Source organism: Aotus nancymaae, unplaced genomic scaffold (assembly GCF_030222135.1).
Source record: "Aotus nancymaae isolate 86718 unplaced genomic scaffold, 86718_ANA_hifiasm-v0.15.2.pri h1tg000018l, whole genome shotgun sequence".
NCBI classification, from domain to species: domain Eukaryota; kingdom Metazoa; phylum Chordata; class Mammalia; order Primates; family Aotidae; genus Aotus; species Aotus nancymaae.
In genome coordinates, this window is record NW_026988430.1 from 4,373,465 (window position 1) to 4,384,812 (window position 11,348).

The following is an 11,348-nucleotide window of genomic DNA, read 5'->3' on the forward strand; positions in this document are numbered from 1 at the left end:
CGGTGGCTGCGTGATTGGGGGCAGGGCGGGACTTGGCGAGGCTATTGGCCAGGGCGGGCACAGGCTAGAGATATAATTGGTTGAGGAGAAGAGCACCGTGGTGGGGTCGGGACGCCGCGGCCTCAGCAGCTGCGGGAGACGAAAGTGGCTAGAGCGCGGCCTCGGAGGGTCGGGCGGACGCCGCCTGGGTGAGTCACCGTGCCCCTTGCACTGCGAGCCTGGGAACCGCAGCGACCACGTCTTGCCCGGATCCGCCTTGGCTCCCACAGGCTTTCCTGAGTCCCGCCTTCTGTCATTTGGGCTTTAGGCTCCGCCCCTAGAACCTGGGCACCTGGGCTCCCTTGCCAATCTGGCCCGCCCCCGGGACCAGATCTCCTAGGCCTGAAAACCCTGGGCCTCCCAGGCCTCATCCTTGTCCTTCCTACCCTCCCTTCGTTCCCTGGAGCTGCGTGCCAGTGGGCGGTGAGGCAGCACCTCCGGCTTGCCTCTTGCGGGTTCCCCCATGAGGGAAAGTGGTCTAGGGAAGAGGGTACTGTGAACAGGGAGGTGGGCAGGACCACAGATGGAGGATTTTATCCCCGCAGTCTCCCACAGGGCTCTGCTGTACTGCCCCTGAGGATAGCAGGCATGAAGGAAAGTGTCAGTGAAACCTGGGCCTGGCTTCCTAAGTAAGCCTAGGAGGCCCAATCCCTGTTACTTGGGCTCGTTGGACAGATGCTGACTCCAAGGCCTGAATTGGCCTGATCCTATTCCTGTTGTGTGGGCTCCTCTCCATAACCTCCACCCAATTTGGTATCAAGTACACTCCGCAGGACGTGTGCCTGTGCAGCCCTGCTGCCCTCTGATCACAGGTTGTGGTCCCCCCCCGCCCCCCCACTTGTCCCACTTTGGACTCTGCCCCCAGTAAACAGGTCAGGTAGGTACTACTCTGAGACTCAGAGACTGGCAAAACATTCCTGTGGATTCATGCCCCTTCAGCCACTGCCACTTTGCCCAAAGATTCAGGGCCCAAAATGAGCCCCAGTTGGGCAGGCTTTGTCTCTTCAGAGTTGGCAGTTCTGTTGCCCCACAAAGAAGTGTTCTCCCTTTGCATCTGGGAATCAGGACTCCTGAGTTCTGGTGAATAATCTTGGATGACACTCATTCCTGCTCCAGAACCTCGTGGCTGACTTTATGCCCTGCAGGATCACTTGTGGCTTTCTCCCTATGTAGCTCCCATTGCCTCTCTGGTATGGTGACTTGTGGACAGACCAGGGTCTCTGCGAGGGAGAAGAATATGTTGTAGAGAAGGTCAGAGGTAGATGGGTAGCATTTGTTGATTCTATGGTAATGTTGATGGGCTCTTTACTTTTATGTTCCTCTGTCTTCTTACAGTGAGAAGCAGGCAGCCAGGACCCTTGCCACGGTAGAATGGTGAGTACTGTTTCTTTCCTCAGGCCATTGTGTTTTCTATAATCCCTGTGTCTTTCTCTGTGAAGCTGCCCCACCTCTCCTACACCTTGAGCTCCAGGCTACCCTGTTCAGCTCCTAAACAGGTTCATCTGCCCTGGAGATAAATTAGGGTGTCTTCAGATTGCAAAACATTAGCCAGTATTCAGCACTGGGCCTGGAAGCTTCTAGAGATCTTTTTTGTGCTATGCTTCACACCACCTGCCCACACTGGCTCTATTAACCCTTCACAACAGCCCTCCCCTTTTCTTCTTGTGTCCCCGGTAGGATCTCTGTGTTCTGGTCTGAAAAGCCAGGCCTTCTTTATCTCAGGATCCTTGGACTTCTGGTGGGTCTTTTGAATATTGTGGATGCTATATCAGGAGTGACTCCACCAAAACTGTGGGACTTCTCCAGCTCCAGGGTGCTGCTGTTAAGCCACTACAGGTGACAGCTGACTGAATATCTATCAGGATAGCATCTTCAGGGTGCCCAGAATATCACTAGAGGTAGTTTACAATGATCCTGTGAATTTTCCATTAATTGTAACTGCCCTTCTCTCACCCCAAGTCCAGGGAATACCATAATTCCTGAGAGCCAGGAGGAGGCAGTGAGATGTGTAAGGCCTAGAGAGCTATAGGCCCTGGCTCAGACCAGGCCCTTAACCTGGTGGTATCTCTTCAGTTTCTTTTAGATGTCCTTTGTGCTTAGCGGCAGGTTAAAGAATTCAGTAGATGAGAGGATTTCCTCCTTCCCTCCCTTCCTTCCATAGACATGTGGATTTGGTGTGTGCATTATTGGTTCGGTCTCTTCTCGGAAAGCCTGCTGGTTTGGGCCCCCACCAACAGATTGCTCCTTTTTTCTCTTCTGGGATACCGTGAAAAGAGCATTGGCTTCAGAGTCCGCTTCATCTAATTTCAAATCCTAGCACACCACTTAGGTAAATTGCATACTTTCTCTCTAAGCTTAAGTCTCACCAGCAAGACAGGATAAGGTTTACTTCTTGAGGGGTTGAAAAGTTTTAGTGAGATAATGTTAGAAACTGCCTGGCTCATTGTAGATGCTTAATAAAATGTCAGGTTTTCTTTCATCCCTCCCTTCTCCCCCCGGACAAGACAAAAGCCCTGGTGTCTGAAAGTTCCCAGGTGCAGGAAGTTTGGGGTTCCAGCAAGCTCCCTCTGTGACTCTTGGTGATATTTTGAGCCCCTTCTTCCTGCTTCTTATTCCTTGGCCCTCTACCCAACTCTCTCTACTCCCCTGCTCCTGAGTTTCAAGTTTCGTTTTTGTATAACTTCTGTGGTCCATACTTCCAGCTCTTCTCTTTCCCAGACTAAGAAATCCTTTCTCCTTGAAGAAGGACTTTCTTACCCAGAGATCAGAATGTGAAACAAGGGAGAGATGGAGCTGAAGGAGTTGGGTTTGGTAGGGGTATTGGAATAAAAAGCTCATTTCCCTTTCCAGGAGCGTGGAATGACTAACCTGGCACCATTCTAAGGGGAAAGAAGGGTTTAGCCAAGTCACAGGATTGAAGGACCCTGATGGGCAGGGGCATGGTGGGTAGTGGTTTTGGAGTGAAAGGAGGAAGCAAATGGGTTGTGGGTAGGTGAGCTCCACCTTGGGATCCAGAGCAGGTGTCTGGGGAACTTAGAGAGGAGGGGAGGGCATGGGGATGGGTTTCTAAGAAGGCATGGGGTGGCCCACCTGGGAAAAAGATAAATGAGAAGATGTAGGCGGTCTTGTTTTCTGCTCCAGGCCGTCTGTCTGGGCGGTCCCATAGCCCAGATTCCTGAAAGCCCCTAAAGGTCCCTAGAGTGGGGTAGGCCCTCGGACAAGGCCCAGGGTCCCCGGGGAGGGAGGAGCCTGGGGCTGTGGGTGGGGCTCGTGGAGCCGCCCCGCCCCTGCCTCCGCCTTCCCGCCGCGTCCTGGGCTCTCCCCTCGCCCCGCTCCCCTCCCTTCCGCGCTCGTGCTGGAGGACGGAGCTGGGCCCGCTCCATTGTGAAAAGGAGGGGAGAGGTGTGCGGGAGCCGTGCTGAGGGCCCGCTACCAGCGCCCTCACCTCCGGGCCGCCGCGGCTGCACCTGGCGGTCCCCGCAGCCGGGATGCAGCGGGCGCCCGGGGCTAGCGGGCAGCGCAGCGGCTCCGGGGGCATGTGCGCTGGCCCAGACCGCCCGTGACCATGAGCCTGACCGCCCGCGTCTCCTGCTCCATGCTTAGCTGCTTCGTAAGTGCTCACCCTGCCTTTGGGTGCCTAGGAGACCGACGCTTGCTTGCGCCCACAGCCTCGCCCAGGGTCAGCCCTCGATTTCAGCCCATCCCCCTTCCCAAGGCCCCTGGCCCGACCCCGAATGTTTAGGGGCAGGGAAGGTGGGTTAATTCTTTTATTTCTTGGACTAGCTTCAATCTTTGGGTGCCGGGGATGGTCGAAGGCCAGGAATGGAAATTCTGTGGTCCATCCTGGCCCCGCAGCCACTGCCCTTGACTGCAGATCTCCAGGTCCCGCCCTGCGGGGGTACATCCCTTTACCTCCGCCTCTCCATCTTGGTCCCACCCGCTGTATCCTTGCTTGGAGATGTGGGATGTGACCAGTAGGCTGCATGGGATGTTAGGGGGGCTGGTCAGGGAGCGCGGATGTTCTGTGAGCTGGCTCGGGGCTCCAGTCCCTTCTCTCTTCCACCACTCCATCCCTCACCTGACATGCCAGCCTTTTCTCCTTGACTGTCTCCCGGACAGCCTCTCTTCTCCATCTTCCCTGCCTCTGCAGGGTTTCTTACCTCTGCATCATTCCCGGTCCTCCCCTCCTCCCGCGCTGGCTGATGCTCCTTCCCAGCTTCCCCCATCTGTCCTCTCAGCTGTCCCCCACTTCCCCGTGGGTGTCTGCCAGGCCTCCTCTCTCTCTCTCTCTCCCCTGGCTGTCCTTGGGTCTCCTGGCTCCTCCCAGGCCCGTGGATCCCCTTGGGTCCCCTCCCTGGTGGTTGGGTGGGGAGTTCCTTCTTCTTGCCGTGGGTATTCCTCAGGAATTCCCCTCTGATTAGCAGGCAGAGCAGGTTACTTGGCAGGTAATGGGGGCTTGTCAGCAGTGTGGGCCTAACAAGAAGATAAGCCCAGCTCCCAAACACATCTTCCTTTTGAAAGCATCAGTGAAGGCCCTCTAGAGGCGTGGGACTGAATCCCCCCACCCACTCCTCTTTGTCTCCCTCACCCACCAGATTGAAGCTTCAGTGGCTGCAGGGGCCTGATTTCCCTCCTCTCTATAACCAGCTGCCACACCTGGCTCCTTTTCCTCAGGACAGCGCCTTCCCATCCCCATTCCTGCCTTACCCTTACATGGGTCTAAGGAAAAGAGGCTTTCTTTTTCTTAGTTTTCTCTCCTCCATTTTTGAAATGTTGGCTGTATAGGAGAGTCCCTCTTTGAAGAGTGCAGGTTCCCAATTCCTCCTGCGGCCTCACTCTTTTCTTAGGCTTAAAAGTCTTGAGTACTCTCTCCATTTCACCCTTACCTGTCTCCAACCAAGGCAGATCTCTTTTTCCTCCTCTGGTGACCGGAACGTTTAGAGGTGTGTGTGTGTGGTTGTCTGTGAATTTCTTGGTGGGGGAGGGGAGTAGAATGAACCTCATGGGCTAAGCAGAGCTTGGTGACTTAGAACTGTGGCCTTCCGAGGGGGCAGCATGGCTTGTCCGGCCGGCCCCCTTCGCCGCGCTCCTCATCTGCACCGCGCCGCCCGCGGCTGCCGATGGAGACTGACGCGCCCCAGCCTGGCCTCGCCTCCCCAGACTCGCCGCAGGACCCCTGCAAGATGTTCATCGGGGGACTCAGATGGCAGACTACGCAGGAAGGGCTGCGCGAATACTTCGGCCAGTCCGGGGAGGTGACAGAGCGAGACTTTGTCTCAAAAAAAAAAAATACTTAAAACATAGGCCAACCACAGTGGCTTATGCCTGTAATCCCAGCACTTTAGGAGGTCGAGGCAGGTGGATCACTTGAAGTCAAGAGTTTAAGACTAGCTTGGCCAACATGGCGAAATCCCATCTCTACTAAAAATATAAAAATTAGCAGGGCATGGTGGTGGGTGCCTGTAATCCTAGCTACCCAGGAAGCTAAGGCATGAGAATTGCTTGAACCCAGGAAGTGGCTACAGTGAGCCAAGATCGTGCCACTGAACTCCAGCCTGGGCGACAGGGCAAGACTCTGTCTCAACAAAAATAAAATATTTAAAGCTAAATCAATGGGAAGCAGGACTAGAATGTCATAATTAATAGCTAAACCTAATCAATTGTATTATAGCTCGTTTGAGGAAAAACTGTTAACAGAAGAGAATGGTCAGTGTAGAGCATAGAAGAATGAAGCTGACCATCCTATAACCTCAATGACCCTTCAGAGTTCATGGTAGAATGTTGGATATAGTAGAGTCTATGTCTAAAAGACAGAAAGAACATGTGAAAGGGAGAGAGAGGTGACAGTCTCCTCCAAAATGGTCATCCAAATTGGAAAGTTACTCTTCAGAAGAGAACCAGAGTCTGGCTAATTAGATGGCTGACAAGATCATGAGAAAGGGCATTAACATTGTTATGTGACACACATGTGCCAGGCAGCGGTTTCCAGGTGAAGAAACCAAGGCCGAGGCAACTCAGGCAATTTCTCCTAGGTACCCAACTAGTCATTTATGATAGAAACCAATGACTAACTACAAATCCTTCTTTTTTTTTTCTTTTGAGACGAAGTCTTGCTCTGTTGCCCAGACTGGAGTGCAGTGGCACAATCTCAGCTCACTGCAGCCTCCACCTCCTGGGTTCCAGTGATTCTCCTGCCTCAGCCTCCTGGCTAGCTGAAGTTACAGGTGCACGCCACCACACCCAGCTAATTTTTGTATTTTTAGTAGAGACAGGGTTTCACCATGTTGGCCAGGCTGGTCTTGAACTCCTGACCTCAGGTGATCTGCCCGCCTCGGCCTCCTAAACTGCTGGGATTACAGGCATGAGCCACTGCACCCAGCCCAAATCCCTTTTATTAATAAAACACTAGGTACTCCTGGACCAAAAATGTGAGAATTTATTATTTGAGCAACTTGGGTTTTTATCCCAGGAGCAATGAAACCATCCTTGAGACCTGAAAAGGCTGAAGCTGTATTTTTTTTTTAAACTTGTACACAGTACAGTTTCAAACAAAATTGGGGCAACTTTGTACCTTATTAAAACTGGGGTTAACACAGCATGTTTGGTTTGACCTTTGTCTTCATAGGATCTTCTGGCTGTTTCCTTCTCTGGATGAGTCCCTGAGAATTTCTAGAATCTGGGGAGAGTAAGGGAGGGTCTGGAGCCTTCTCTATATACAAGGGAATCCCAGTTTTGTTAAAAACTTGCTAAAGGCTTGGTGATGTAACTCCAAAGACAAATCCACAGTTTCCTTTCAGGTACTGCTTTGGGATTCTGTGAACAATTGTGACTCTACACTAGGATGTTTAATAGGAAGGAAGCTCCTTTGGAACCCAAGGCCTTGTATAGAACTATGAACTTGGACTCATCACTCAAACTGTCTGTCCTTCAAGGTTCTGATGGCGTACACCGAGTTTCTGCATGGGTAGACCCTGAGTCTCGTCACAAGTATTCTGTCTACCCGGAAAGCAAGCCCTCTGCAAAGGTCTTAGTATCATCACAGGTGGAGTCCAACGTGAGGGCCCCAATCCAAGCAAACAGTGAGGTTGGCCGCAGGGTCACCATCTCCCCAGAGGTACAGTCAGTAGAGCCAACTCACCGTGTGACAGCTCGATCGGTGTCTGAGGACTCCCACAAATCATCCATGTTTTTCACTCCAGAGCCCATCTATAAACAGCAAACCCCAAAACCCCTGGAAACTACCTACATGTCCAAAGGACGCACACCCAGGTATCCAGAACTCTCACAAAAGTCCTCCATCCATGCAGAACTGGAGCTGACCCCTCGGCCCTTGCCTCCTCGGTCCTTACCTAGGTACGGACCTGGCTCCTCATGGTGGGACTTGCTGAATCCTGAAGTTGAAACACCCCAAAGCCGGCCAACAACACCTGATTTTGAGCCTAAGTGTTCTCCTTCCCTAGATCCTTTATTGTCCTGTTTTAAAATAGACTCTAGCCCTTTATGTGAGGATCTGAAGTCCCAGAGACAGAAGGCAAGACCATCACCACCACCATCACCAAAGGAGTCTCCAAGTTGGGCACCGTTGAGTGAAGTGCCACAGACTCCCAAACGCACCTGCAAACAACCCATTCAAAAGTTTAGTGCTTTCTTCCTGGGTATGTGAAGAAGCAGACTGCCCAGGTGCAGCCCCAGTTTAGTGAGATGGGGACGTTGGGGTGGGCAGGAGAGGCCAGCTCTTCATTCTGGGCCTAAGGGCTGCTCTCCTGCCAGTGCCAAAGCTGGTCCTATACTTGAGCCCATTGCTCCATTCCTTCCCTGCCAGCTTCTCTGTGCTCCGAGCCAACGACATCGATGATGATGCTTGGGCCGGGTGACAGATATTGACTCCTCTAGGCAACACTGCTTACCTTTTCAATTGAAGGTAGTAACGAGGGCTTGCAGGGTTGAAAGCTGCTTCCTGAGTGGAGATGAAGAACTGAGTTGGGTTGGGGGCTGGTAAGGGCTGCTAACTAGAATAAGAGCCTCAGGTAAATACTCTGGCAACAAAGTGGAGAGGGTGGGGTGCAGATGAGCTGGGATTTAGACTTCCATGAGGGGAAAGACATACACAGGGGCACAGAGAGAGGGATAGGGAGAGTGGGAATATATAGTCCTAGGCTGGAGGAGCTTCTTGGAGAGGACCAAGGGCTGAGGGCACCTTTGGGTGAGAAATGTGGAGCTAGAAAGGGAGCTGCAAATAGTGGAGGGTGGGATGTGCATCCCACAGGGAGAAGAAGAGCAGCCATCTCTCTGTTACTTTCAGATGTCTCTGAGGAAATGTACAATCGTCTCATCTGGTGGCTGAAAGGTCTGTGCTTTTCCCTCCTGTGGGCCTATTGTGGGAGCTTGGGAGATGGGAGGACAGGTGAGGAGTGGCATCTATGTATCCACAGAGCTGGGTCATTTAGGAGATAAATGCTGGGATTTTGACTTGAAGGAGCAGAGGAACTTCTCATCTTGCTGAAAATTCCACCGTTAGAGTAATTTCTTTGGGGCTTGGAACCTTTTCCATTTCCTTTTCTTTTCTGTTTCTTTTTTGAGATGGAGTTTTGCTCTTGTTGCCCAGGCTGGCGTGCAATGGCGTGATCTCAGCTCACAGCAACCTCCACCTTCTAGGTTCAAGCAATTCTCCTGCCTCAGCCTCCCGAGTAGGTGGAATTACAGGCGTGCGCCACCATGCCTGGCTAATTGTGTATTTTTAGTAGAGACAGGGTTTCTCCATGTTGGTCAGGCTGGTCTCAAACTCCCGACCTCAGGTGATCTGTCCACCTCGGCCTCCCAAAGTGCTGGCCACCTTTTCCATTTTCAAGAGTCTCCTTTTAATAGGAAGTCACTTCAGGAATGGAGAATAATTTAAGCCTCATGGCCTTTCAGCTTAGTTGGCCACCTATCGTGTAATTTAAAAAAATACACCAAAGCCTACTGCCTGCTTCGCAGTCTTGCTCAGGGTTGACTTCATATTTATTCAGGCTGGGGACTCTTCTCAAGTGTTTCTCTGGTCCTCAGAACCCTCCTCAAAACCCCACTCTACCACCTAGGGTACTTATTGATGCTGCCCAGGCAGGATCTTCAGAGATGTCTGGGCCTTCTCCTTGAGGCCATCAGTGTATCTTGCAGCTCTAGAATGCTTGAGAGAAGTGTCCCCAGCCTTGTCACCCTCCGCTCCCTTTATACTCTTGGCCTCTCTCGGGGCAGGGGAGGGTGGAGTAAATCTTGGCAGCAGGGACTTCTTGTTGTGAACGTCATGGCCCAAAATATACTCCAGCCCTGTGAGCATGACAGAGGCCAGGGCTCTGGATAAAGCAGTTCCTGGGCGGGGGCGGGGGGAGCCCTGGGAATGCCATCCAATCCCAACCAGCATGAACCCTCCTAGTGATGGTCAGCAAAGAGCAGAAAAGGGCAGTCCTGCTCCTCAGAGGAAGCAAAGCTCTATAAAGTAGGGGCACAGTTAGGTACAAACTTGAGTTACTAACTGGATTTGAGCCCTGGGTCCACTGTTTGCTGACTGTGACCTTGAGTAAGCAGGGAGGGGGAGGACAGAGGCAGGGAGAGGGAGGACAGAGGCAGGGTTGGGGAGGACAGGCAGGTAGAGGGAGGACAGAGGCAGGGTGGGGGAGGACTGAGGCAGGGTGGGGGAGGACAGAGGCAGGGAGGGGGAGGACAGAGGCAGAAAGAAGGAGGACAGAGGCAGGGTTGGGTAGGACAGGCAGGTAGAGGGAGGACAGAGGCAGGTTGGGGGAGGACTGAGGCAGGGTGGGGGAGGACAGAGGCAGGGAGGGGGAGGACAGAGGCAGGGAGGGGGAGGACAGAGGCAGAAAGAAGGAGGACAGAGGCAGGGTTGGGGAGGACAGGCAGGTAGAGGGAGGATAGAGGCAGGGTGGGGGAGGACTGAGGCAGGGTGGGTTAGGACAGAGGCAGGGAGGGGGAGGACAGAGGCAGAAAGAAGGAGGACAGAGGCAGGGTTGGGGAGGACAGAGGCAGGGTGAGGGAGGACAGAGGCAGGGTGGGGGAGGACAGAGGCAGAGAGAGGGAGGACAGAGGCAGAAAGAAGGAGGACAGAGGCAGGGTTGGGGAGGACAGAGGCAGGGAGGGGGAGGACAGAGGCAGGGTTGGGGAGGACAGAGGAAGGGTGGGGGAGGACAGAGGCAGAGTGGGGGAGGACAGAGGCAGGGACGGGGAGGACAGAGGCAGGGTTGGGGAGGACAGAGGCAGAAAGAAGGAGGACAGGGACAGGGAGGGGGAGGACAGAGGCAGGGAGGGGGAGGACAGAGGCAGGGATGGGGAGGACACAGGCAGGGACGGGGAGGACAGAGGCAGGGATGGGGAGGACAGGCAGGGAGGGGGAGGACAGAGGCAAGGACGGGGAGGACAGGCAGGGAGGGGGAGGACAGAGGCAGGGACGGGGAGGACAGGCAGGGAGGGGGAGGACAGAGGCAGAGAGTGGGAGGACAGAGGCAGGGTGGGGGAGGACAGAGGCAGGGAGCGCGATGACAGAGGCAGGGAGGGGGAGGACAGGGGCAGGGACGGGAGGACAGGCAGGGAGGGGGAGGACAGAGGTAGGGAGGGGGAGGAGAGAGGCAGGGAGGGGAGGTGAAGGCTGGGAGGGGGAGGACAGAGGCAGAGAGGGGAGGTGAAGGCTGGGAGGGGTGGTCTTTGGAAAGGCTGCAGAGCAGGTGAGTGTGGGCTTGCCAACACTCACTGTGTGCCAAGCATCTCCTAAGTGATGTGTATGAATAATCTCATCAAATCCTTGAGGTCGGTGCTATTAACACACCCGCTTCACAGATGGAAGAACCTGAGATGCCTGCGGGCCTGTTGAATCCCAGCTCAGCCAGGATTTGGGCTTTGGTCCATCCGACGCTGCACACTGCTCTTCATCTCCACGTCATAGACAGGGGCTCTTCACTCTGCCCAGGGTGCCCTCTGGGAAGAGTGTGATTGGTTTTTCTAAATCTCAAAGAAGCGTATGATCCATACGCTGGGATACATCCCAGCACACATTGGGATATATCCCAGCATTGGGAACGTGGGGTCTGAGGGCCTGGCATGGGGAAGATGCTGGCTGTTGTCGCCAGGGGGACGGTCCTGGGAGAGCCTGTGCTGGGCGTTCCGACATTCCCATGAGTCAGCAGAGGACATCTGGTTCCACTCAGACTCAGAAAAGAAGAGAGAGACTCCTGGAGCTGCCCTCTCTGGTCCCACGCTGTTAAGAGATGGACATCTGGAGCCCAGAGAGGGGGCCACTTAACCAGGGTCCTGCAGCTGGGGGT

The 11,348-nt window shown here is 54.0% G+C and overlaps 1 protein-coding gene across 2 annotated transcripts; it reads left to right on the top strand.

The window, feature by feature from the left end:
* Positions 1-110: 110 nt before the first annotated feature.
* Positions 111-9,696, top strand: LOC105712990 (probable serine/threonine-protein kinase samkC). Of its 2 annotated transcripts, none has more exons than XM_064378143.1 (4): positions 111-188; positions 1,375-1,413; positions 6,826-7,694; positions 8,342-9,696. In XM_064378143.1, exons 3-4 carry the CDS (start codon positions 6,881-6,883, stop codon positions 8,491-8,493), a joined length of 966 nt encoding a protein of 321 aa, XP_064234213.1. In that variant the 5' UTR covers positions 111-188; positions 1,375-1,413; positions 6,826-6,880; the 3' UTR covers positions 8,494-9,696. The 2 variants fall into 2 exon arrangements, with proteins under 2 accessions (XP_064234213.1, XP_064234214.1); XM_064378144.1 differs by having other exon boundaries at positions 6,837-7,694.
* The last annotated feature ends 1,652 nt before the right edge of the window (positions 9,697-11,348 follow it).

Bases quoted from the DNA above. Each gene is read 5' to 3' on its own strand.
- LOC105712990 (XM_064378143.1), top strand. From the start codon at position 6,881: ATGTTTAATAGGAAGGAAGCTCCTTTGGAACCCAAGGCCTTGTATAGA. The intron at 7,695-8,341 runs GTATGTGAAGAA...TGTTACTTTCAG, and splicing joins GTTTAGTGCTTTCTTCCTGG to ATGTCTCTGAGGAAATGTAC.